General features: G+C 39.5%; 1 protein-coding gene across 2 annotated transcripts; it reads right to left on the bottom strand.

Moving 5' to 3' along the window:
• Positions 1-1,175: 1,175 nt before the first annotated feature.
• SMU1 (SMU1 DNA replication regulator and spliceosomal factor) lies at positions 1,176-24,019 on the bottom strand. Of its 2 annotated transcripts, XM_026008977.2 has the most exons (13): positions 23,765-23,894; positions 22,688-22,727; positions 19,546-19,756; positions 17,667-17,819; positions 16,335-16,445; positions 14,026-14,154; positions 12,007-12,126; positions 10,364-10,480; positions 9,628-9,755; positions 9,015-9,141; positions 6,677-6,844; positions 4,214-4,366; positions 1,176-3,135 (listed from the first exon to the last, which is right to left on the bottom strand). In XM_026008977.2, the coding sequence occupies exons 3-13, from the start codon at positions 19,738-19,740 to the stop codon at positions 3,037-3,039; spliced, it is 1,500 nt and encodes a 499-aa protein (XP_025864762.1). In that variant the 5' UTR covers positions 19,741-19,756; positions 22,688-22,727; positions 23,765-23,894; the 3' UTR covers positions 1,176-3,036. The 2 variants fall into 2 exon arrangements, with proteins under 2 accessions (XP_025864762.1, XP_025864761.1); XM_026008976.2 differs by lacking the exon at positions 22,688-22,727 and having other exon boundaries at positions 23,765-24,019.
• Between the last annotated feature and the right edge of the window lie 3,800 nt (positions 24,020-27,819).

Genomic DNA, 27,819 nt, shown 5'->3' with positions numbered 1-27,819 from the left:
CTGCTTCCAGCCCATGATTGCTTGTAACTGAAACCACAGATGAGGAGGGACTACTGTATGCCATTGGTTATTGGCATCCGGCTGTCCTTTGCTTAACCTCTCCTGCTTATACTGGTCAGAGGCCAATAACGTGATCTCTGCCATGTCTTTAAAGTGAAAAGCAGCCAGCCCTTGACCATTGGCTCCAGCAGGTGCACCGTACCCACAGCTGCTGGTAAAGGGCTCCCTAACCCAGGATGCAGGCCAGTTCCAGCACTGCTCAATTTCACAAAGCCAGACCTGGGGCAAGGTACAGAGACCCCACTGTCTGCCTAGAGGGTCCGAGGCCCTCAGCTGCTGGACTATGGTGCTGGTTCATGGAGTCAAGGAGCCTGGTTGGCTCTTCTCTCCCCTTGGCCTCAATCCTGGGCTCCCGCCCCCATAAGAGCTAGGTGTAGAGTAAGTGCACACACTCGTAAGGTTTGTAACAAAAGGAAATTGTAGACCATTGCACAAGGGGTTACCTGGGAAAGGCACAAGATTCATGGTTGTTTTTTTTTTTAAGATTCATGGTTTTAAACTGTGTTTGTTACGCAAGCAATTCACTATTACAAAAAAAATACCTCGATGGCTCCCAATCCAGGCTTCACCTGGTCTCCCAAAACGACTACCATTTGTCCAGCAATGCCTTGTTGTTAGACTACACTGCAGAGACTGGAAAGGCTCCTGCTAACGTGGACCACCAAGCTGTGTTTTTATGGTCAACCCTCCAGGAAGGCTTCCCTAACTCAGAAGGGCTGATTAAGGCCAAAATAATAACTCCCAAGATTTTTTTCATCCTAGTCTTAAATACTGTTCTCTTGTTTTTTAAGATTTATCTGAGAGCGCATAAGCAGCGGAGAGGTAGCAGCAGACTCCCCTCCAAGCAGGGAGCTTGACTTGGGACTGATCTGATCCCAGGGCCCTGAGATCATGACCTGAGCCAAAGGCAGATGCTTAACCTACTGAGCCACCCAGGTGCCCCTTAAGTACTCCATTTAACTTGAATTTCTTTGCTATTCTATGACAGTAACTATTTTTAAGCCATCCTTAGCACAGGTACAGAAACAGATGTTTGATAAAAATTTCTAAAAGGAATAAATGAACATTTGCTTAGGTTCTTGTTCATTGTGAGCACAAAGGAAATACTGTTAAAATTCAACTGAAAAATAGACTTTATTCAACGGTTAGTGAATCCAGCAACATCCCATCTAACAGAAAGGAGCTCTGAAGAGCTGCACATAATGAAAGGCTTTTATAGACTTAAAGGGAGTGGGAGAAGGAACTCTCCAACAGAGTGGATTGTTTCAGGCAAGGTTACCTTCCTTTGGGGGACAGTCGGGGCCTATCAGGCAGACTACCTCCTAAATGCTGAGTCAGGTAACATCACTGGTTACACGTTACAGTCCTGGGACAGGCTGAAACTGCAGCTGGGGTTTGCCAATGTGGGGCTTAGCACAAGAGACTCCATTTTGGCCTACTTTATTTTAGCAGTACTGCTCAAATACCTGTTGCAATTTCTTTAACTTTCCTAAGGGATTTTAGAATGAGCCGTTTCCTCTTTCCACCTTCATGTGAAAACTTAGTTTCACTGGGATGGGAGATTCATTCATATGAATTTATGGATTCATGGCTATATTCAGCTCTCAAATGGCAGAAAACGACATTCTTTCAAAAAGCTGCAGGTTTTATTTTAGAGGGTGGGAGGGGAGAGGGGCATGGGTCTGCACGAGCAGGGGGAGGGGCAGAGGGAGAGGGAATCTAAATCCGTATCCATGTTCAACACAGAACCTGACATGGGGCTCAAACCCACGACCTTGAGATCATGACCTGCGCTGAAATCAAGAGTCAGATGCTCAACTGAGCCACACAGGCTCCCCAAGGAAGTTGCGGGTTTCGTGGCAAAAGGAAAAAATGGGAGTATGATTGGGAAAGAGTGGTTTCTTAGTGCTGCCAAGGCTTAATTCCACCAATACTGAACATTATCGTGCCAGGCAAAGGATCAGGCTATTATTTCAATCAAAGTAAATTATAACAAACTTTTTTAAAACTTTCCCCGTTAGTTTGTACCTAATAAATGCTAAAATTAAAAAGAGGCACAAAAGGTCTGTCTTTTCTTGAAATGATCCCTGCACAGCACCTTCAACATCGACATCACCAACATGTATCAATGAATATGTCTTCGGTTGAAACAAAAGACAACCATGTGCAAAGTACTGAAGAATTTTGTTGGCTTTTACCTTTCTAACTGGTAAGGATGCATAGAGCAAAAAAGACTTCCCTAAATCCCAGGTCCTTTTCAAATTTCCTTCAGAACAGTAGCACATTTTCAATGCCACACTCTGAGATGCTAAAACTGAATCCTCATAATGGATCCTGCAGCTAGTTCAACCCAGAAGATGGAGAGGATAGTCTCTGGAGCCAGAACACACAGGAAGGAAGGCACAGCTAAGAAGAGTGAGTGGATGGTGAGGGCAGTGAAATGAGATTCTATGCAACCCCTGACCTTTTTACATTCAATCTAGCGTTCTAGACAGGAATGGATGTCCTACCCTCTTCACCTGATCCTAAGTAAAATACATTAACTAGAAGAGCACTTATTTACATTTAAAAACAAAGCCCCCAAAAGGTGTAAAGTTTATTAACATCTAAAAAACAGAACAGAGAGCTACTGAATGTGGGATAATTACTACTTATTCACCGGTTTTACTGCAGGAGTTACTTTTTAAATCACCATTTCAAATCAAAGGAGTACAGTTTTTTTTTTTTCTAGAAATAGCAGTGTTTCACCCTTCAGGTAGAAGACTACATTAAGTGCCCCAATTAGAAACAGATAAATGAATACCTTAAAAATATATAGAAAAGGGTAACTGCTACTTGAACATGAATTTCCACAAAATTATTCTTGTGCCTAACCCAGTTGCTTAGAAAAGGTAGCTTAAAAAAAAAAAAAAAAGCAATACATGAATATGCCTTAAGTACATGCTCTCAAGCAAGTTTTTTAAAAAAAAGTGGAAATTAGGGTTTCCAGAGTTTTAGGAGTCCATCTTCACTGTAGGTAGCAATCAGGTTTTGATGAGGGTGATGTGCAATACCAATCACATCCTTCTCGTGAACCTGGGAAAAGTAAAGCACTGGGTTAGAGGATACAGATCTATATAAATCACACTGAAGAAGCCTCCAGAGCTGTGGGAAGAAGGAATGAAGCTTCCACTTCTCACCAAAGAAATCAAACTTTAAAGGAAGCTCGAAGAGGGCTAAATAAAAACAAGTGAGGCTATCACACTGCTGGTTCACATTTTCTGTACTGTTTTTTTACAATGTGTGAATAATGCTTTGTCCCAAATCACTTTCACATTACAGCTGATCCTATTTACCATCATTTTTGTAAAGTTCGTAAGTTTTGTAAATTCTAGGCCAAGACAGAGGCTAATAATAGACTAAAGAATATCATCAGCTCAGTGAACTTGTATTTTCTAGATCCCTCAGCTAGGCTCCTCTGAGATCTGTATGGAGTCCTGATAGGGCAGGTGCACCAAAACTCACTCAAGAACCAGCTCAGACCAAGAGATGATTTTCTAACATGGGTATGTATGCAATTTTTTATATGTTAACGTTCTCACTTCTTCCTGGGCCACAGAAAACTATGTTTTCCCTTTCCCTCCTTGCATTCAGTCAGACATGTGACTGAATTCTAACTAAAAAAGAATGAGGAACAAAGTAATATAAGCCACTTCCAGATGGGAGTCTCAAAAACATCTAGTATAGCCCTCAGCTAGTTTATCTCCTCCTGAAATCTTAGAGGCCACATATTCCAAATGACACAACTAGAAGATGGAGGAAGACCATCTCCTATCACATTGTGGCACAGCAAGAAATAAGCTGTATTTGTGGCTTTCTGGGGGGTGTATAGCTAATCTAGCTAGCTAGACAGGCATGTCCCCTTTCTTATTCTCTGCCTTACGTATACCCTCCTATTCACTTAAGGCTGAGCTGATCACTGAAGGATCACTTTTCCTGAGAGGAGGTAATTCCATACCATTATTTATGGGCCCTTTATTTTATTTGGTGATATCATTTTATATTTATTTTATGAAGGTTCACACAGCAGTCTGGAGACAGTTTACCTCAGCGTTCAGAAAGACACAAGTATGAATGAAATTTCTTTAGATGGCCTCAAATCTGTAATACTCACTGTCAAGGTTCTCTCCAGTTTGCCAGTGACTGTGCTAAAACAGTAGAGCACAAAGTCCTCCCCTACGCAGTAGATCCATTCACCACGGGGAGATAGGGCACAGCAAACGAAATCACCACCTTCTCTCTTACCAGAGCTGAAGCTTCTGACAATCTAGATCATACCATAATACCCGAGAGGCAAAAAACAAAACATCTGGATTAGCACCAATTCTAAAGCAGCAGTCTTAACATCTTTACATTGTTATTTTGCATTTTGGTTTATTGACATTTAGAATTAGATCACCAATTAGATCACTCACTGCTAAAATCCTCTTGCCTGTGAAATATTCAATGGATAAGCTATCTAAACTTAATCATATATCCCAACTTACCATTCAATGGATAAGCTATCTAAACTTAATCATATATCCCAACTTACCAATCCTTTTTTACTCAAGTCATTTTACCCTGAAGCAATTTCTAAATCAATATACTACCGGTTTTTAATGCTTTGTGGGCTAATACTCCACTGTTTCCTCTAACAGAATGATGCTTTCCTCATGCAAGATGGAACTGTCTTCAAGACCTTACTTGTTCTATTTTACACACCACATCATCATAAATCAAGCTGAGAGAAACCAATCTCAAAAAGTTACATACCATATGATTCCATTTTTACACCATTCTCAAAATGACAAAATAATGGAAAGCAGATCAATGATTGCTAGGGTTGGGGAGAAGGTTTGCCTATAAAGGTGTAGCACGAGGGAGCTCCCTTGGGGATGGTGAAACAGTTCTGTATCCTGATTGTGGTAGCAGTTACAAAAATTTATACGTCGGAGAAAATTTCATAGAACTTGTTGCATCAAAATGAACGCATGTTGTAAAGATTAGTAAAATCCACATAAGGTTAGTATTTGAGTTAATAGTATTGTATCAATGTCAATTTCCTGGTTCTTGATAACTGTACAATGGTTCTGTAAGATGTTATCAGGGAAAGGGTGTGCACACAGGGACTCTTCATCCTGTACCAGCAGAAAACTATGAAGTAGGCAACTACAGCTGTTGTGCAGGGGCCCAGTGGACAGAACAGAGCAGCCAGCTCAACCATGGGCTCTTTTTGTCCGTCAGTTTACTTAGTTCAGTCAGTCTGTCTATTTAATCTCTACACCCTGAGATCAAGAATCACATGCTCTTCCAGCCAAGCCAGCTAGGTGCCCCTCGACCATTGGTTCTAAACTACAAATTTATCAGTGATAAGGACTAACGGAATGGAGATGGTTCCAGACACCAGGCCCTGGCACTTCTCCATGCTCAGCAGGATCCCCAAGGGCTCAAGCCAACATTTTAGTAGCACCGCAACACATTCCCTTGACACTCCTAATGTCCCTGGTGCTACAAAAGTGAGGTTTCTTGGGAACCATGCAGGCACCCTGACTACAAATATACATCATGAAGACGCTGTTGCCCTTCTATGAGAGTTCTCATCTTAGATGGTGTGGTAACTAGGAGATGTCCTAAGTTAGTAATCCACATACCATAGCTCCCTTACTCAGACAGGGTTTGTTACCTACAACACAGGTCTGAACTGCACATGTCCACTTACACACAGATTTTTTAATTTAATAATTTTTTTAAGAATCTCTACACCCAGCATGGAACTCAAACTCACAACCCCAAAAAAGTCACATGCTCTTCTGACTGATCCAGCACCCCACAGATTTTTAGAAACAGTATGGGGATGCTTGGGTGTCTCAGTTGATTAAGCATCTGCCTTTGGCTCAGGTCTTGATCCCAGGGTGCTGCATCAGGCTCCCTGCTCAGTGGGGAGAGCCTGCTTCTCTCTCCCCCTCTGCCCCTCCCCCTGCTCATGCTTTCTCTCTGACAAATAAATCTTTGACTTGATCCCAGGATCATGACCTGAGCTAAAGGCAGACACTTAACCGACTGAGCTACCCAGGTGCCCCCCTTAGGTTTTTATTATTTACCTTTTCTCTAAGCTTACTTTATTGTAAGAATACAATATATAGGAATGCCTGGATGGCTCAGCGGTTAAGCATCTGCCTTTGGCTCAGGGCATGATCTCAGGGTCCTGGGATCAAGTCCTGCATCAGGCTCCCCACAGGGAGCCTGTTTCTCCCTCTGCTTATGTCTCTGCCCCTTCTCTGTGTCTCTCTTGAATAAATAAAATCTTAAAAAAAAATACAGTATATAATACACATACAAAATACATGTTAATTGTTTATGTTATCAGTAAGGCTTCTAGTCAACAGTAGGCTGTTAAGTTTTAGGGGGAGTCAAAAGTAATATGCAGATTACTATGCAGGGCATCAATGCCCTTAACCCCTATATTGTTCAAGGGTCAACTACATAAGGTTTTTGGAGTGATGAATCCATATTTGGTTATGGGAAGGGCCAGAACAAAGACATAATTTAGGAATGGCCTGCAAGATCTGTGCAAAGGCACTTTCTGAGCACTCACCTGCCCCTGCATGTTCATGATGACCACGGTATTTGATCTGTTGCACACCACAAAGTGCTCTGGGTTTTTAGGAAGCAGGATCACACTGTTGACAGTGATATCTGTCCCTGCAGTGCTGCCCAGGGATTTAAAGGTATTTGAACATTCTGTGGTCTTCATATTCCAGATCTATAACACAAAAATTTAAGGCATAAACATTTTTTGGGTATATGAATTTCAAAGTTTTGGGTTTAAAAAATGAACATTTGATAACTAAAAATGAATAAAACTGACTTAGTCGTATCAGATACCTAGCTTTGCATATACAAAATAAGCACTCAGCATGGTTGCTGATTAATTAGTATCAACAAGTCACAAAGCTATATAATAAAACCTTTTAAAATCTATGATCTCTTTCAAAATTTTCCTAATGAGCTATGTATCTTTAAAATACATCTTTTGCTATGTATCAACACTGCTACTGTCAACCAGAAAGCCACCCTTATCTGGACATAAAAATAATATATAGGCTTTTTTAGAATTATATGCTTGGGACTCTATCCTGAGATTCTGGTTTGATAGCTCTGAGAGGGGGCATAGGCAGGTCCATTTTTAAAAAGCTCCACAAATGATTCCAATGTACAGCTTGAACCACTGTACAGAAGCCACAGTGTCGATACATACACAGGGATCCACGAAGTCACTCTTGGCCACAAGTATTACCTCTCCCAGCCCAAAATCTCCCTAATGCTTTTCACCTTGCCCTTCTGGGCTGTTATGAACTGATAAGGTTAAATCAGACTTCACAATTGACTAAAATCAGAGATGTGCTTAAAGAAGGAATGGACGGGATCCCTGGGTGGCGCAGCGGTTTAGTGCCTGCCTTTGGCCCAGGGCGTAATCCTGGAGACCCGGGATCGAATCCCACATCAGGCTCCTGGTGCATGGAGCCTGCTTCTCCATCTGCCTATGTCTCTGCCTCTCTCTCTCTCTCTCTCTCTCTCTATCATAAATAAATTTTAAAAAAATTTTTTTTTAAATAATAAAAAAATAAAGAAAGAAAAAGAAGGAATGGACCAAATCTTGCATGGATGGCATTGTCTGGACACCATTCATATATATATATATAAATATACTACACACACACACACACACACACACACAGAGAAAAGCCTCAAAGGCATAGACTGTGTTGTTTCCTTTGTGCTTTCAACCGAGCTTCTTACGAAATGGATGTTGAATATCTATAACAGGAGGAAATAACTGCCTCTCTAATGCCCCAGTATTTATTTCCTAATAAATACTGTTCTCATCTGCCCAAATCTCCTCTCTAAAGCCCAACTGCCTAGGAGAAAAATGAACTTTTCAGTGATGAAGAGTTCTAAGGCACCCAGCATTTTCCGTCCAAAAAGTCTATGAGATGTTATACCTGACTTGCTGAAGAACTAAAGGAAAAACCACAAAACTAAGCAAGACAGACAAGTCACCTCCTATTGGCATTTTACAGGTTGTAAGACACATATACAAAGCACAGAGGGCAAATCCCATGACTAAAGTACTAAGAGCACTGTGGATCTCCCCATCCATCCTGAGAAAGACTCTCCTACCCTCAGGTTCCTGGTTCAATTCCCAAGTGAGAACAAGCAATATCAGAGGGTAGTCTTTTAGGCATTTGTGTTAAAATGCTTACGGCTTCTGCCACAACTACACACTTAAGGCAATTTAAAAGCAGGTCCAGAATATAAATGGAGATCTCAAAGATCTCCAGCCATTTTCTATTTGGATTTCTCATTTCTTCTAGGAAATGAGTCCTGCTATTAAAATAACTAAATCTCTTAAGATGCTAAAGATCCGATACTCTCCCCGATAGCTGAGAACAGTGAGTATCTGAGAGAGGGCTTAGTTCTACTCTACACCTCTCCTACCCCTCTCTAAATGCTGTTCAAAAGGCCCCTAAATGTGGGGGGTCAAGGGTGGGGTGAGACTATACAACAAAAAAGAGATCTATTTATCTGGCCACTAAGCCCTTTGTAAACTTGACTATTGTGGGTGAAACATATCTATATCAAGACAGAATTTAACCACTATAAATGAGGGGGAGACAAGTATAGGCCTCTACACCCTTCCTCTTTTCCTACATGTGATAAAGTCTGTTCTGATTATGTAAGTGTGAAATCCAACACCTTTCAATAAGGATTCACCAGAGAGTTATTATTATGTCTCAGACTCCCCTCATTAACAGCTAAAACAACTAATAAAGAAGTTTACTCCACCACAATCATCACCATTATCACCACTGAAAATTCTTCAAAGGACAAAAAATAGAAACCCCAAAATAAACCAGTATCAAATACTTAACCTTTACAGTGCCATCAGAGGATGCACTAATAATATAATGTCCATCTTGTGTAAAAGTTGCTTCATTAACAAAGGAGGAATGGCCACGAAATTCCTTCAGTGTTTTCCCAGATTTTAAACCGTGAATTCTATCACAAACAAAAGAAAACAAACAGTTAATATTCTATAGACTACAATTGGGACCAAATGTTGAATATACTTTCAATGAATTACAGAAGTTCAAATTATAATATCAGGTGAAGAAAGAGGACTATGCAATTACATATGCAGTATAATTTTCATTAAGTCAAACAAAACTAAACCAAAAGCTTGGCACATAGGCTTCTGCTCAGAGACAGACTTCTAGGCTTGGCTATATTGTAATGTGTCCTCCATGGTGCTTTTAATGCAGGCCGGTCCAAAAATATCGCACTTTGAGAAACATGAGGCACTGCTATAATCCCTTTCTAATCTCTCTTCTGGGTGGACCCAAATGAACAAAATAATGAGGTCTCCACATACACTCACTCTCCATATAACACCATCTTGGTTAAAGCATAAGGAATCATTAGTATCTCCCTCCAGTGCTTCATCACAGCAAACCCAAGTGAGGGAGTTTGGGGACTCTTACTTACCTAATTGTCTGGTCAAAAGAGGCACTAAGGATCTGACTGCTATCCTTAGAAAAGCTTAGACAGGTGACACCTTTACTGTGGGCCCTTTCAAATCTCCTTAAACACTGTCCACTCTGAATCTTCCATACCTTTATTAAAAAAAATAATAAAAACTTGTAAATAGTGTCCCACTGTAGCCTGCAGGACCAAGCAAGATACAATGCTCAATGATGCACTAAAACAATATTAAAAATGCATGCTAACAGCTGGCTATGGCTGCTTCATGTAGTGCAATAACGGAACCCTCTGAAACTTAAAACCTCTTTCCTTATAAATTATTAAAACAAAAATTTAGACTCGAAGTTCACTTAGCAGAGACCATTTCTATATTTTATCTAGCGCAGGGTGTTTTACCAGCAATTAAATACAAACCACAGGTAATCAACTGCAGACCCTTCCATTCCCTAAAAAAACTCAAAGTAAAACACATCATAGAAGGTGAGCCAGGGTAGAAAACAGAAAAGGGCATGATGAGCAGATCTTGCTTGCCAATCTATCACTTACAACTGTGTGACCTTAAACTGATTATTGGACCTCCCTAGGCAGAGTTATTAGAATTAAACAAGAAAAAGTAAATTAGCATAAAGTGGATGTTCAACAAAGAATAGCTGTTATTAAGCTATCACATGTAGAACACTACCCCATTGCAGAAGTCTCAAAATGTCTACATATAAAAGTTTTTGCCACTAATAAATACCTTGATTTTTCCATCTTGAGCCCCAGTTGCTAACATTTCTGTATCTCTGCTAAAACACATGCAGAGAACAGCATCATCCATCATCATAAAGTTATCCTGGGCCTGGTATTTAAGATCCTAAAGGAAACAAAGATAGGCAGTTACCAAAATAACACAAAACCCCCAGCTACACCAGATCTCTACAAACTCACTACAAGCAGAATAATGGACTGTGCCTACTCTAAATATCAAAGGCAAATACTAGTGACATGAACATGTGTTCCTAATGAACTGATAGTGCTGAGAATAATTATAGTATTTATTATTGTATTAATGATCATTAATATTGTAAACAATTCTGATCTAACACCCTAATCTTTTGGTTACTGATCTTCTTTCTATGCAAAATTCCCCTACAACTTCACACTGTAAGTTTTTTATGTATCTGAATTTATTTTAGGGATATGATGTGAAAAACCAATGTCTTTTTCCAAATTGTTACCTCCTTTTTCCTACAAGTATGTATTGACTAATCTACTTAATTGTGATGTTTCTTTTATCATCCCTTATTGTTCAAAACAAAGTACCTTTATTTTTTCCTAGTTACAAAGTAAGAGGGTCATGGTTTAAAAAAAAAAAAAAAAGCAAACTATAAGGAAATATATGTAGTAGGAAAATGAAAACCACTCATGAATTCACTACCCATGGAGTAGAAGTTAATATTTCTATGACAAATATTTTATTTTAAATCAGTGGATAGTCAATAAATACCCATTTAGGAAAAAAATTAAGTTGAATCTACACCAACTTCATCCTTCTAAACAAATTCCAATGAATCAAAAAGTAAACATAAAATGAAACATGAAAGCAATAGAAGTTGAAGAAAAAGATGGATAAAGGTAATGATACAAAAAAATCTAACTCTATAAAACAAAATGATGAGCAAAGTCAAAAGACAACAATCAAAATTGAAAAATATTTGCAATACATATACAAATACTGATTTCCTCAAACTGTTCCTAAAAATACGAATCCAAAAGAAAAATAGGTAAAGGATATGAAGACTTCACAAAACAGGAAATATTGGTGGCTTTTCACATATAAAAAGATATTCAACTTCATTTATAATGAGAGAAACACACAATTAATATCACAATTACATTAGATTAGAAATAGTAAGTAATTGCTTATATATGCCTAGAAATTCCAGAAGGTTACATAAGCAACTGATAACCCTGGTGGGACCAAGGAACAGAATTAACCAACTGAGGGACAAGAGGAGGGGAGGCAAGACTCTTTTACTGAGTAACTTTTCTATTTTACAAAATGTTGTATCAGATGAGGCACTTGGGTGGCTCAGTCAGGTAAGTATCTGACTTCAGCTCAGGTCAAGATCTCAGGTCCTGGGATGGAGCCCTGCCCGTGGCTCTGTGTTCAGTGGGAAGTCTGCTTCTCCCTCTCTGTCTCCCTCTGCCCCTCCCCTTGCTCATGCTCCAGTTCTCCCTCAATCTCTCAAATAAATATTCTCTTTCAAAAAACTGTTCTATCAGATGTATATATTACTCATTTAAAAAATAAATTTATATTGTAAAAATAACATAATTTAAAAACAAAAAATAGATAACTCTCCTACTAGAAAAGTTGATATATTTTAAATACTTTACCTTTCTGATTTTTCCAGTTGTAAAGTTCCAGACTTCAATGAATCCATCAACAGACCCAGTGACCAAATACTGACCATCTGGAGAAAATCGAGCACACTCCACATGTGATTTCTGACCAAACTGTTTCAAATGAAACAATGAAACAGATGCATTTTGAAATTGCATCAGATTGAAATTGAATCTTTTGAACAATTGAATTTGAACATTTTGAATCAATTGAACAATTGAAACAGATGAAACAGATGCATTGACCTTAAATCAATTTCCATTTTAACCTTTTGAGAAATCCTGCCCTAGCAAAGGTCACAGCAAGCCTTTATTACAGAGTATTGAGAAGTATTTCTGTATCTAGAAACAGAGACAATGGATATATTTTCTCTGACCAGTTTTAGGTCTGGGCTCTCAGTTGAAACTAGTTTTTTTAATGTGAAGTTGGTATTCCCAAAGTAATGTGAAAGAACTACTTTAGCACAGGACTTGGAACAAATAATCCTATAAAATAATAAGTTTTTACCTGAGGCAGCCACCATTAGTATGACTTTCACACTCAATATGTTTTATATCTAGAGGAAAAAAATTCATTTTTTCAAAATAAATGTGTGTTTTCCTATACTATTTTGTAAACAAATTTTCCATTCTGTTTCTTTTCATGACCTTTATTTAATCAAGTGATAATATGTGGCTGACTAACTCTGGAACTAATTCAAGCCGACAGAATATTTGCCTAGGAGAGGTATCCCGAGCATTTACCAGCAGTGATGTTCCCAATAACAGATGAAAACCACAGAACGTTAGACAAATGAGAACAGAGAAAAGCTGTACTATGAATTTCACTTTAAATGCCAGAAAAGGAAGTGTTTACAAAACAAAATCTTGGGGCGCCTGGGTGGCTCAGTCAGTCAAGTGTCTGCTTTCAGCTCAGGTCATGATCTCTGTGGTCCTGGGTTGAGCCCTGAGTCAGGCTGCCTGCTTGGTGGAGGTCTGCTGCTCCCTCTCTGTTCCCACTCCCTCCATCTTCTGCTCTCTTGCACTCTCCCTCTCTCAAATAAATAAATAAAAATCTTAAAAGAAAAAAAAAAAATCTTAGCCTGGCAGCCTAATTATAATGCATTTCTATTTGTCTCAAGGCTTCAGTTAGGTAAACAATAGTGCCACTCAGAAATATCTTTACATGTGAATCAAAACATATAATCCAGAAAAGATAAATTCAAAGCTCTAAGCCAAAGTCCAAGATTTGAAGAATATGAAATATTTCAAAATCCATATATTCAGTAAGAGCACAAACCCAGAGAGAAACTAATATAAAGGAGATGCTGGGGATCCCTGGGTGGCGCAGCGGTTTGGCGCCTGCCTTTGGCCCAGGGCGCGATCCTGGAGACCCGGGATCGAATCCCACATCGGGCTCCCAGTGCATGGAGCCTGCTTCTCCCTCTGCCTATGTCTCTCCCTCTCTCTCTCTCTCTGTGACTATCATAAATAAATAAAAATTAAAAAAAAAAAAAAAAGGAGATGCTGAAGTAGCAAATATGTTTGTAATTCTGGGAACTGAAGCAATTACTTGATTGTGCTTTTTCCTAAAAAAGTCTCAGATTAAAACAATTTGAAAAGAAACAAACGAACAAACAAGAACCAGCCATGAAATGATAAAATTCTTTTTCTCAAACACCACATAAGCCTGGTACTTTGCTGGACATGTAGCAGGCAAAAACACCAACGTTGAACAGGACAAATACACAGAAAGTTCATACTTAGCTCCAGGCTTAACCAAAGAGCTAACCATTCTTCTAAAGGAGGGCCTTCTGGGAGGAAGTACAAGGACACATGATGGGCCAGCTGCCAAATTTATGTCCACTTAAGATATGCATCTGAGGTGTGCCATTGCAAGACCCCAGGAGGACCCCAGCAGCAACCCTGAATGTTGTCAGAGCTGGAGAATGAGTTCTCACATGGCCTGGTTAAGCAAGCACATAGAGTCCTTGACAAATGATTACCAAATGGCTGAGCATCTAAGGATCCTACCTTAATATGCCTGCTCAGTTGTGTAGGAAACTTTTCTTCTTCGACATCTTTGACAGCTGCTTTGCCTCGGAACAAATCTATGGTCATGCCAGGAGGAAGCAACCCCTGGTGCTGCTGCCACTTCAGTGCCTATGAGAAAAGAAATGTCCAGTGATCTACTTGGGTGCTTTTAAGATCTGGACCTGACTGCTCAAAGCCAAGCCCAAAAGGATCAGGTTAACATCCAAACATCGTTGGCCATCCAAAAACAACATAATCTGTGCGACTCTCTGTGTCTCAGGAACACAGGCTGATCTCAGGGTGGAAGGGAACTCTGCGAGCCAACAGGTCCATGTTTCCGTATCTATTTTTTTTATAGGTTTGACTTTTATTATAAACAAAATGTGGAAAACAAAAATCTCCCATAGTTCCAACAGCCAAATACAGCCACTGTTAGTTACCATTTTATGTATACCTTCTAGCATGTTTATTAACATACCTATAACTATCCTCTATATAAAATTTTATATTCTATTTTCACCTATCATCAAATCATGCAATAACATAACTATCATTTCACTGACTGTAAAATATACCCTACCTGGTAAATATTTAACAGTTTAATTAATATATTAATGGACAGTCACACTGTGACCAATTTTTCACATGGCTAAATTATGCCACACAAATACTTCTGAACATAAGGCTTTTTCTATTTAGAGGGTAATACTCACTTAGAATAGATCCCTAGAAGGATTACTGAATCCAAAAAAGAGTAAGAATGGTTAAGGTTCTTGATATATACTGCCAAACGGTTTTCTCAAAAGGTTTCAAATTCAACACTCTTTATGACTACATTTGGGGAGTGGAAAAATCATGGATTTTGGAGACTGATGGTCCTAGGCTAGATCATTTGCCAAATCTTAGCCCGATTCCCAATTTATTTCCTCTTCTGTTTACTCTTTATGTTCTCTGCACACTTATCTATCTATTGTATTTTTCTTATTTTTCCTATCAATCTGTGAGTTTTTAATGTGATCAGGTATTTGTTATTTATGATTGCCAAAAAGAATGTTTTTCCAATCTGCCTATTTTTTGATTATAGCTTAATAGGTTTCTTTAGTTAAACTTTTAAGTGATTAAATTTGTTGAGTTTTCCTTTGGTGCTTACTCCCTAATTACAGGAAGTCCTTCCTTATCAAAAGGTTTGATACATTATTTCTGGTTTGTCTACTTTCTGATATAACTTTCAATCCATCTGAAATTATGCTGTATAAAATGAGGTGAATCTGATCTGATCTTTTCCCCTCATTCTAAAGTAAGTGCCCCAGATTTATTGCAAAAAGGCTATTTATATCTCTATTAATCATTTGTACCCTGTGCTATTTATAAAAGTCTATTACTCTAGTTTTCAGTAACAATGCTAGTAATACTACTAGTACTATTTAAAACACACACACACACACACACACCATCAGCAGCTATCATTTACTTGGGATTTACAAGGTGCCAGGCCAAAAAAAAAAAAAAAATTTTTTAACTGAAAAAAAAAAAAGTGCCAGGCAATTCAGGATATGCTTTAAATGTGTTTTCTCATTCAATCCCAACTACATCACTATGAGTAAATGGGATCAGAAAAGTTAGGGAAGCACATGGCTGACTGAGTCAGTGGAACTGTGACTTTTGATTTCAAGGTCAGGAGTCTGAGCCCCACACTGGGTGTAGAAATAACTTAAAAAAAAAAAAAAAGTTCAGGGCACTTGGGTGGCTGAGTGGTTGAGCGTCTACCTTTGGCTCAGGTCATGATCCCAGGGTCCTGAGATCAAGTCCCACATCAGGCTCCCCATGGGAAGCCTGCTTCTCCCTCTGCCTATGTCTCTGCCTCTCTGTCTCTCTCATGAATAAATAAATAAAATCTTTAAAAAAATAAAAAATTAAAAAGTCCAGCAAAGTTAGGTAATGTGCCAAAGACCACATCAGTTGGTAAGTGAGAGATCTTGGCTTCTAACAACAGTAAACAATTCTTCCAATTTGCCTTTGACAGTGTCCTGGCACAATGATCAACAATACCCTCAAGCCATCCCAGATGGAATAATATATTCTATGGTCATCCTAATTCTAACTAATTCTAGAGCTTATGTTATTAACCACTAATCTATACTGCTTCTCCCAGGAAAGATGAGGGCAGCATGCCACAGGTGTTGGTACAAGCAGCTCTACAGGTATTCCCAACTCTAAAGATGTCTGATTTATTTAGCCTGTACATAGTTTATATACAGGAAATAATACCAGGAGTGCAGGGTAATTTCAGTTCCACAGACTTTAATTACCTGCCCCAGCAATGCCATGAGACGAGATGGAGGCACCACACTGACTTCCCCAGCTAAGGCCTGGGCAATAGCTGCTCTTCTCTTCTCTTTGCTACTTCCATCTGGGTATGCCTGAAAAAGAAGGAGTAGCATCATTCTAAGAAACGGCTACAGGGTATGAGTGTGCCTATTTAAATACAACAATAATCATCAAGCAGAAACATTTTTTAAAAACATAAAAAGAAATACCTGGCTAAAAAAGGGATTAGTCATATTAATCCGTTAAAACAACTTCCCAACTCTCCCCACTTGCATTTCAAAGAGCTGGGAAAGAACTGAGGTCAGCCAATCCATACTGTTATTTATGAAAGGGTCCAAGTAAACCACATCAAAGCCAGAGTTATTTCTCTAGTTTTTTGAAAAATCTGCAGAAATAATGATTCTTTTAGTAATTCTTTGGTAATTTATTTGGGCCCAATGACTCCCAGCCCAGAAGTTCTTCACCACCTCTAACTTGAATCCTGTCATGGTAATCTAAATTTCTTTCCTTTAGCCTCACGGTTTCTGTGAGTTTACCTTAACTTTCCATCATTACCTAGGACCTATTAAATTCTTTTTCCTCCTATTTAGACTAATAAAAGGCTGGGTGAGAAATAATGAAACTATACATATAAGATTTGGAAAGAAGAAAAGAGTATTAAGTCACCACACTCTACCAGTAAGCTGAGACAAAAGCATGAGCTTTATAAGAACTAAGAAAGTTGGGAGAAAACTGCACTTTGTAGGGCCAAGGGACACAAATGCACACTAAATATATGAGTAGTCAGGAAGCACTTCAGGGTCAAATAAGTACTTGGGCTAAGATGGAAATTACATCAGAGCAAATTTTTTTGTTTCTTTAGTAATCAACATACAACCCTCTAAAATGTGGTGTGCAAGGAAAGGAAGACCTTCAAAAACTAAAGAAAACTGAACAATATTATTCTCTCTAGCATATGTAAATTTCTTTTTTAAGTTTTTTTTTTTTTTTTTTTTTTTTTAATTCATGAGAGAAACAGAGAGGTAGAGAGCCAGAGACATAGGCAGGGGGAGAAGCAGGCTCCATGCAGGGAACCCAACATGGGACTCCATCCCGGGACTCCAGGATCCAGGACCACGCCCTGAGCTGAAGGCAAACGCTCAACCCTTGAGCCACCCAGGCGTCCCTGCATATGTAAATTTCAATCAACATACATAAACAGTAAAGTAAAATTCTCAACAACTAAAACAAAATCACAAACAGTATCCAATAAAATGGTAAAAAGCAGATTACATTATTGCATGTTTTTAAAGTTAACAAGTTTCTTGTCATACCTCACGAGGATCAAAATAAGACCTGGCCAAGAGGTTCTCCAAATGAATATACCGCTCTGGCTGTGTTTGTTTTAACATGATCATGGGGTCAGTCTGTCTCAGGAGTGACCTGGCGGCCCCCAATTCACGCAACTCTATCAATTCTAGAACAACCTGGATAATTGAAAGAAAATGTCTGTTTCAATGCATTCTCTTAGTACTCTTTCAGTACAATTTCTGATTCAGAAATGGCCTCCAAACATGATTTCCAATATTAGGAAATGCTCCTTCCTCTTTTCCCTAGCATTTTCAGGTGGACAAATAAAGCAATTATAAATGGTAAGTTCAATCTTTTTTTTTTAAATCTTATTTGAAAGAGAAAGAGAGCATGAGGCGGGGAAGGGCGAGGAAGAGGGAGAAGCAGACTCCCTGCTGAGCAGCAGAACCTGATGCAGGATTTGATCTCATGACACTGAGATTATGACCTGAGCTGAAGTCAGACACTTAACCGACTGAGCCACCCCAGTGCCCTGGTAAATTCAATCTTTCAACTTCTGTTCTTCATTTTTATCTACCCATCTCCTCTCACCTCAGGCTTCCTGTTTAGAATACAAAACCCAAGAAAATTAAAGATGAGAATATTTCCACGGGCTCCAGAGAAACCTTTCTCCAGTTAACAAAATTTTCTTTGGGGAATTACTGAACTCATGTGGATTGTAAATAAACAGACCAACTATCCTATTTTTATTTCAAACAACACTATATTCCTACTTCCAGCAAGCCCATTCTGTTATCATACAAGTGTATAATAACTAATTTGTATGATTTCTGTCCTGGTTTCCTGGCAAGCAGCTTCTAAAAACCTTGGAATTTCCCTAATGATAGGAATATATTCATTATTAATGAGCCTTGCATCACATCTGAGTTTGTGCTATGAAGACAGCTCATGGAAAAGGCTGGTTGCCAGAAAGACCAATCCTATTAGAAGGTTGAGGTTTTGAGCCACCCTAACCTCCAAGGAGTGGTAGAGCGGGAGACTGAAAAAAACCCTAATAAAAACCCCAATGGAGCTTCCTGGTTGGTAAACACATTAATAAGCCAGGTGAGAGAGATGCTCTGATTCCATAGGGAAAGAGCATTAGAAGCTCTGGACTCAGGACCCTCCTAAACTTCACCTTTATATGTCCCTTCATTTGACTAGTCCTGATTTGTATTCTTGATAATAACACTGTAATCACAAATATAGCACTTTGCTGAATTCTGTGGTTCATTCCAGTGAATTATACATTCTGAAAGGGTCATGGGGAACCTCAGATATGCAGCCACTTGGTCAGAAGTATGTGTGGCCTGAGACCTGCAAAAAAGGCAGCCTGCATCTGAAGTAAGGGCTACCTTGTGGAGGACTGAGCCTTTAGCTTGCAAGGTCCACACTAACTCTGGGTGGTTAGTGCTGGAACTGAATTGTAATACACTAACTGGTTTCAGAACAGTTTGTTTTGTTTTTGTTTAGAGATTTTATTTATTTATTCATGAGAGAGACAGAGAGAGAGGCAAAGACATAGGCAGAGGGAGAAGCAGGCTGCCTACTGGGAGCCTGATGTGGGACTCGATCCCAGGACCCCAGGATCAGACCCTGAGCCAAAGGCAGACGCTCGACCACTGAGCCACCTAGGCGTCCCAGAACAGTTTGTTTAGTGATCACTTAAAAAATAATTTTAACTTGGGAAAATCTTGGCTTTTCAAAAAAAGGGGGAAAAAAATTAAAGTAGCACTCAAGCCTTGACAGTATAAGTTTTAAGGGCTATTACAGTCCCCCAGAGCATTCAAGGAATGTTCACTGATGCTTCCCAGTGAGGTGGCCCACAATAAACCAATAAACCAGCATCACCTCCACTCTTACCTGTTCATAGAGATCGATGAGGGTTTTATCTGGCAATTTCAGAGACTGTATAGCCTGTAAAACAGTATCCCAATGGCCACTATTAATGTCAGCTACAAAACTCTCAATGCTGTCCACGGTATTCAGAGACACAGTAGTCTCTTCCTGTAAGGTGGCTAATGCCCGATGTAAACTGTTCTCCTTCAGATACTGCATGATGAGACGGATCACACTGAAAAAAGAAAGCAAGTCATCTAGCTCAGGAATCCTCACTCACCAAAAAGTCCACAAAATAAAGCCACCCACCACAGCTTATTCTTATTCATATTTTATTCGGCCATCCTCCTTTCACTATTTGCTTTCCATTTCTTTATCACGTTAAGTAAACTTTCCAGAAATCACAGAATCTCAAGTTACAAGAGTCTTTTGAGGATCATCCAGTCCTACTTCCATCTCAAAATTCAAGAACTGGAGTTCAAAAAGGGGATATAATTTGCCCAGTGTCTTACAGTCAGCTAGAAAGGGAGCTGGTATCAAGGTGACTCTCCTATTTCCAAGTCCCAAAATCTTTTTATTATGCCAAGTTTCTTTTTCAATTTGTATGATTATATTGCTGAACACTTCTTAAAAGATTGGTTTATTTTAGATGGAGAGCGAGCATGAATGTGTGGGAAGGGGCAGAGCGAGAAGGAAGGGAGAACTGATGCAGGGCTCGACCCTGAGATCATGACTTGAGCTTAACCGACTTGAGCTATTCAGGTACTCCCACTGTTGTTCACTTGTGTGAAATATTTAATTTCACAATTTATTTAATTTAATTAAGTATATTGACACAATATACTTGAAATGCTTATAGGATGATTTGGTCTATTTTTTTTAAATGACAATCCAAAAAATATGAATTGAGATTTTCTTAATAGGGATTTGTTGAATAAGTAGAACTATACCATGTATAAAACCAAAACAAAGCAACACTGACCCACTGCCTTTATTACCAGATTTTCAGGACAAGTGAAATAAAAACATTGTGGATTCACTTTCCCAAGGAAGAGAGAAGCCAGATGATTTCCAAATATGGAGAAAAGAAGCAACTACTTTCAACATGTAACAGAAAACTTTTAAGTCATTTATAGTTAAATATAGTTATTTATAGTTAAAACTTCTTGATCTTGGGCTTAATAAGGAATCTAGTGAAGAATCTGTTCATATAGACTATAAAACTTCACTGTACAATGCTATAATACACTGTTTTCCTTCTTTAAAAGTACGTATGTGGCTCACACTGTATTTCTTTTTTTTCTTTTTGGGAGGAGGGGCAGAGGAGAGGGAAATAGAGAAAATCTTAAGTAGGCTCACACTCAGTGCAGAGCCTAACGTGCGGCTTGATCTCACAACCCTGAGATCATGACCTGAGCCGAAATCAACAGTTAAACGCTTAACCCATTGAGCCACCCAGGTGCCCCTCATACTGTATTGCTACGGACAGCAGGAGTATAGAGGGTCAGGCTGCCTTGGTTGGAAGGGCAGATTGGAATTTAGTCAATTCCCTCTATCAGGGAGAAATAATAAACATAAAACAATGAACAAAGTTTATTATTTATTATGCATTTACTATATTGGGTACTGTTTTAAGTATTTAGGCATATTGATTCATTTATTCCTGAAAACAATGCTATGAGTTAGGTATTACTATAATGTCCATCTTACAGATGAAGATTTGACCAAGTAACAGAGATAAATGGAGAAATGAAGGCTCGAACTGACAACATGGCTCTTGAGCACATCCCAGACAGGAAAGCAAACACTCTCTTCTTAAAAACTCCTGCAGAAGGAAACTTTACTGCTACTTGCAGTCTTTTCTCTCATGGCCCCTTTAAGATACTCAGCCTTAGATCCCTGCTATTCTAGTAATTACTATCTTTCTTAGCATACTATTTGCACTCCCCAAAAAGACACTGTCCCTGTAAAGGTCTCACATTTGACACACCTCAAATCAAATTTACTTTCTTCAAACACAATATACAGTTGACTCTTGAACAACATAGGTTAGGGGCACTGACCTCCCCCTACAGTCAAAAATCTGCGTTTAACTTTTGATTCCCCTAAAGCTTAAATGTTAAAAGCCTGCTGTTGACTAGAAGCCTTACTGATAACATGAACAGTCAATTAACATATATGCTGTATGTTATGTGTACTATATATTGTATCCTAACAATAAAGTAAGCTAGAAGAAAGAAAATCATAAGGAAGAGAACATACACTTACAGTACACTATAAAAAAAATCCTCAGATAAGGAGACCAAACCCATGTTCCTTAGGGGTCAACTGTAATACATAAAGACCTAAAAGCTTTGGAGATTGGCTGGGATTTGAATCAGAGTTGCACTTACTGTGACCTTGGGCAAGTCCATTAACACCTCTGTGCCTGTTTCCACATCTGTTAAGAAAAATACCTACTCCGTAGGGTTGAAGAAAAGGATGACCATACTGTTTATGGCATGACTAGCAGAGAAAATACTCCGTAAACAGTAGATACTATCGATAATAAAAACATTGCAGGGGCGCCTGGCTGGTTCAATCAGTATAGTGTGTAGCTCTTGATCTCAGGGTTGTGGGTTCAAGCGCCACATTGCGTGTAGCAATTGCTTAAAAATAAAATCTTTTGGGGATCCCTGGGTGGCTCAGTAATTTAGCACCTGCCTTCAGCCCAGGGCGTGATCCTGGAGTCCTGGGATCGAGTCTCACATCGGGCTCCAGTCCCACATCAGGCTCCTTGCATGGAGCCTGCTTCTCCCTCTGCCTGTGTCTCCGCCTCTCTCTGTGTGTGTCTCTCATGAAAAAATAAAATATTTTTAAAAATTAAAAATAAAAAAATAAAATCTTTTTCTTTAAAGATTTTATTTATTCATGAGACACACACACACACAGAGGCGGAGACACAGGCAGAGGGAGAAGCAGGCTCCATGCACTGGGATCCCGGGTCTCCAGGATCGCGCCCTGGGCCAAAGGCAGGTGCCAAACCGCTGCGCCACCCAGGGATCCCAAAGCACGGAATCCTTTCCAACTCCTGCCCTGACTCTGTCTTAGTTGACAGCACTATCACTCCTTTGCTTTATTTTTCTCAACACTTACTACCAACTGTTAAGTCTCATCTTCTACTTACTGTTTTTCTCTGTTGTCAGCCCTCTCCAATCCACATTGGCCTATAAAAGCAAGGATTACTGTTTTGTTCATTACATCCTCCGGGTCATAGTAGACTTCAATATTTTTTGGATGAATAAACCTCTCTTTCCCTTGTGGCAGGTCTCCAGGACAAGTCCTCTCCCTTTTTTACATTCAGGACATAAATGTTATGTCTCCTGGTTCAATTATTAAATGTTGGCAAGGGCAAAGTAGAGGGTGGAGTACTGAAAGGGTTCACTAAAGACCTTCTTCAGTCACTCATTAGTCGGCCTCCCCTCCTAGTCGATCACTCTTCTGGCCCAATCTTTAAATTGTTTCTCCTTTGTAGCTACAGAGAACTCACTGCCCAATCAAAATTCAGCGCCAGATAGAGCGTGATAAAACAGCTAATTGTTCATTCATTCCAAAGGCAGTAACTGAGCCTCTACGGAGTGCTAAGCACTGGGACTATAAACAAAAGGAGCTCCTGGGCGCCTACACCGGCCAGTAGGGTGGGCAGAGAGGCAGTGACAATACTGGGTAAGTGCTGGGCAAAGGAAAGCAAAGGGACTAAGCACCGAAGAAACGAGCCACACTGTTTAAGTGAGAGCTGGGAGAGAAGGAAGCTTAGAACCCACACAACTCTCTGTGTGTGTCTCTCATGAAAAAATAAATAAAATATTTTTAAAAATTAAAAATAAGAAAATAAAATCTTTTTCTTTAAAGATTTAAAGGTTCTCTCCTGCGCAGGTAATTAATTAGGCTGGAGTCCAGAATGGATGGGCAACTTGACCCGTCACAGAACACGCCAGGAGTCGGCGATGGCTAGAACTCAACTCTTCAAGCCCTATCCTTCCCTCTAGCCCCGTGCTGTCTCCCATGGGGTTTTGGGCTTCTCGCCCGCTACTTTCTAGAGGACCCGCCTCCGAGGTAGCCTGATCCAAGATGTTTCTTTGAGGGCAAGGGAATGCCCCTCCACTCCCGAGGCTCTCAGACGCCTCCCCCGAGCCTCTTCCACCCCACACCCTTCACCTCCCCGCCCCCCGCGCTGTGCGAACTTCCGCCCCGCAGCACTCACTCCGAGGACTCGATTTCGATCGACATAGCGATATCTTCTCACGGGGGTACCAACCAGTCCACTCCAAGGCCCAGCCGCGCAACGCACCGACTACACGTCCGGCGGCCGCCTTACATCACTTCCGCTCGACGTCCGACGTGCGCTCCGGAGACGGCGTGATCGACCGAGGGGCGTGGAGTGCGTGAGGGGCGGAGCCTCGAGCGGCCGATCGCGATCTGAGTCTGCGCGCCTGCCCCGCCCGCTCCGGGGAAACCCTTCTTCCCAGGCCTCCCCGTGGGTGAACTGCTTAGGACCGCTGGTTTGGAAATGTTGCTTTCATTTAATTCAATTAATTGCTAGGTTTAAAGATAGGGTTGGATTTACCATACCTGATTGCGAGATTAATACATTCGAAACCACTGGAACCCTAGCCGACATTTGCAGGAAGAGTCAATTGAGAAGAAATAGAAAGATTTAAGAGAATAATAAGACTCTGCAGCCGAGACAGTTTAATCGGTCTAATTATGAAAAGTTTGAGACGTAGATGGGATTTGCAGACCCACTTCTCGGAAAAGAGCTAAAGTAACTTCTAGAATTTCCGGCTAAGTATTTAGTTGAGAAGAGTTTCACTGCAAAGGTAAGGTTATTAGAAAAACAATGAAACCAAATGCAAATGTTCAAAGGGAGGTTTGAGAATGCTTTTTGTAGACTTCATACGTTACAAAGTTAATAAGGACAAATGAAAGGTAGGGATGTCAATGAATTTCGTAAGGGCTAGTTTTTAAAGTATCGCCATTATGTATGAATTCTTAAAATATTCGCAGCAAAATGGTAAGAAATCTATGTTGCGAAAATTACATATTGAAATGATTTATTTGGAGATTTCCTGGCTTTCACAATCTTATCTGATATTGTCTCCAAAAGGTCTGCGCAAAGTTTCTCTCTCGCCTCTTTTTTTTTTTAAGATTTTATTTATGATAGAGAGAGGCAGAGACACAGGCAGAGGGAGAAGCAGGGTCCATGCAGGGAGAGACACAGGCAGAGGGAGAAGCAGGGTCCATGCAGGGAGCCCGACGCAGGACTCGATCCCGGGACTCCAGGATTGTGCCCTGGGCCAAAGGCAGGCGCCAAACCGCTGAGCCACCCAGGGATCCCCACCCCTCTTGCCTCTTAAATATCACTTCTCTTTTTCAAATCTTTCTCTTTGCCATCAATTCTTCAAGGACATGGCCTCCAAGATCACAAAAGTCTTAGAATGCTAATGTTTGCTCCAGCCTGGGGTGAGATAGCTAGATAGGTGTGTGATTTCTGAGATTCTTTCGATATCCCATCCCATGACACAACTTAGGAGATTATTACAATGTCTTCCTTGAAGAGTCTGCCCATTTTCAACAATAGCATACTCATTTTCTTCACCTACTACTTATCATGTTATTTTTGCTTCACATAAGGCTACTTCCCTATCTCACTTGTACAAATAAGTCTTCTCTATAATTATTTTAACCACACATTTTATTCTAGTGTCCACTACACCTCTGCTCTCATTTTAAATGGAATGGCTTCTCTTCTTGTGACTCCTATTGAATTTTTGGGCCAAAGGATTTAAATATTGAAATACAAATTAACATATTTTATAACAATGTTTTTGTATATATTAGGCATTATATTTATTTCTTCATTACTTCTATGAATAGATTATATTGTATAAGCATTTCAGGATAACAAAGGGAATTACCAAATATTTGAAGGGCCTTGAGCCTAATAGTACTTGAGAACATATAGGGAAAATCTCCATCACAAAAAATTCCAACATAGGGGCACCTGGGTGGCTCAGTTGGTTAAGTGTCTGCCTTCGGCTGGTTTCATGATCCTAGGGTCCTGGGAGTAAGCCCCATGTAGGGCTCCCTGCTCAGTGGGGAGCCTCCTTCTCCCTTTCCTTCTGCCATTCCCCATGCTTGTGCTCTGTCTCTCTCTCTGTCAAATAAATAAATAAATAAATAAAATCTTTTTAAAAAATTCCAACATACTAATTCCAATCTCTTATTTTTCTCTCTTTAACATAAGAAAGATATTTTAGAAAATACTAAAAAGAAAAAGAAAATAATACTTATTGTGAAAAAGACATTTATGTAAAGTGAGGCAATTTCTTTGGTTTCATTTTAGTTTCTTTTTATTCAGTCAGTTACAGGTACACTAAATTGTTTGGGCTTTTTCTGTAAAAAAAAAAAAAAAAAAACATGTATTATATTATCCTATTTTATGAAAGCACAGGTCTACAATTCCTTACCTAAAATTCTGAAATCTAAAAAGCTGTGAAAATTAAAGGTATTTTGTAAGTTGGCAGCACAGTCTGTCCTGAATTTAAGTAAGGCTATTTGCAGTTTTTAAAACATCTCTTAGTGTGAATATTCATTTGCAGAAATGTTAACATTTAATTATGGAGTACTGCCTAGATCCTGCTGGGAGATATTATAAGCATATAAACTATATTTCTAAAACATAAAAAATTCTAAAATCTAAAACATATCTAGGCTATTTTCAGAAAAAGTGTTGTGAGCCTGTTCAACCTATGTATCTATCTAATCTCTAATTGTATATATGTCAAGGCTCTTTGAAGTGATATTCACCTAACATCATCTAGGTGACAGGATTTGGACTAATTTTTTATTCTCTTCTTTTTTGTATCATTAAAATGATTTTTCATAAGCATGTACAAAATTGTTTTGAATTTCAAGAAATTATAGTACTTAAAGGCACAAATATCAGTTATCTCCAAAATTATATGGAAAAATTCTATCTATGATACTTCTAATTTCAGAGAAATAAAAATTGCTTCTAAACTAAAAGAGACAGGGATCCCTGGGTGGCGCAGAGGTTTGGCGCCTGCCTTTGGCCCAGGGCGCGATCCTGGAGACCCGGGATCGAATCCCACGTCGGGCTCCCGGTGCATGGAGCCTGCTTCTCCCTCTGCCTGTGTCTCTGCCTCTCTCTCTCTCTCTGTGACTATCATAAATAAATAAAAATTTTAAAAAAAATAAAAAATAATAATAATAAACTAAAAGAGACAATGAGATGTGGGAAGGCACACATAAACTATTCTATCTTCTATCTGCACCACTTACTGCTTTAAAAAAAAAAAAAAAATTCCATGTTGTCAAATGGTCTTTTTTAAGTCAGAACTTATTTGTGGCCAGGTCTGTGGTTTATAGACCCATGACAAACAGACACCATTCCTGAGAAATCAAATTTTATCACAGTTAGCAGCCTCATCCTTTACTTCTTAGATGTGTTGGATTTTTAATCTCTGATTAACAGCCAGTATCGCTAGCATCACACATTCTCCTCATTCATGTTTCCTCTGTAATAACAGACTTAAATATAACATTTTTGTTACCATGTCCTAAACTGCAATCCTTATCTAGTTAGGAAGGTTTTTCCCCCTAAACTAGCTGCTTAGGTAAGTCTTCTGTATCCCAACTATATAACCAATCAATTTCCATATCCTTTTCGTTCCCAAAGCATAAGCTTTTGTCATCTTGCTGATCCCTTATTAGCAAGACGATAAACATTAGTGGTTACTAAAAGACCAATTTCTATCAAATTTTGTTCTTCACACTAGACAAATGAGGTGTCTTACATCTCTTTATCTGCATATGGACAAAGAAACTCAACAATACAACTTCTAACCTCTAAACCAGGCAGTTGTATTCATCAGGAAGCTTCCCACCCTCCACTCAGGGACTAGGTTACAGCCTCCTAAACCTGATTTCTTGTGAACAAATGGCCTCCAGTGACCCCAAGGGAAATCTAATCTGATCATGTCCCCTTTCCAGAAAGCAGGCCTTTCCCAGAAGTCCATGCTTCTACAGTCTATCTCCTTAATCCAGCAGAGGGCAGGCTGACCACAGAAAAGCTTCTGGATCTCCAGATTATCAAACTTATTATAATAAGGAGGCGAGGTATAGGAGAGATCTTCAGACCATTGAGCAAGCGAAGTAGAAGGCAGAGTCAATATTTGCCAAAATGGGGCAAAAATTGGCCCTTCCTAATAAACTAGATCAGTTTCATCTAACACG

Source organism: Vulpes vulpes, chromosome 12 (genome assembly GCF_048418805.1).
Source record: "Vulpes vulpes isolate BD-2025 chromosome 12, VulVul3, whole genome shotgun sequence".
Lineage (NCBI taxonomy): Eukaryota > Metazoa > Chordata > Mammalia > Carnivora > Canidae > Vulpes > Vulpes vulpes.
The sequence above is the reverse complement of the archived record's forward strand: the minus strand, read 5'-3'. Positions and strand labels throughout refer to the sequence as shown.

What these genes read in the sequence shown, in the direction of transcription:
- SMU1 (XM_026008976.2), bottom strand. Translation starts at nt 23,790, where the DNA reads ATGTCGATCGAAATCGAGTCCTCGGA. An exon ending in TCATCGATCTCTATGAACAG is followed by an intron (nt 17,820 to 19,545) that starts GTAAGAGTGGAG and finishes TCAATTATCCAG; the next exon opens with GTTGTTCTAGAATTGATAGA. An exon ending in CTTATTTTGATCCTCGTGAG is followed by an intron (nt 16,446 to 17,666) that starts GTATGACAAGAA and finishes CTTCTTTTTCAG; the next exon opens with GCATACCCAGATGGAAGTAG.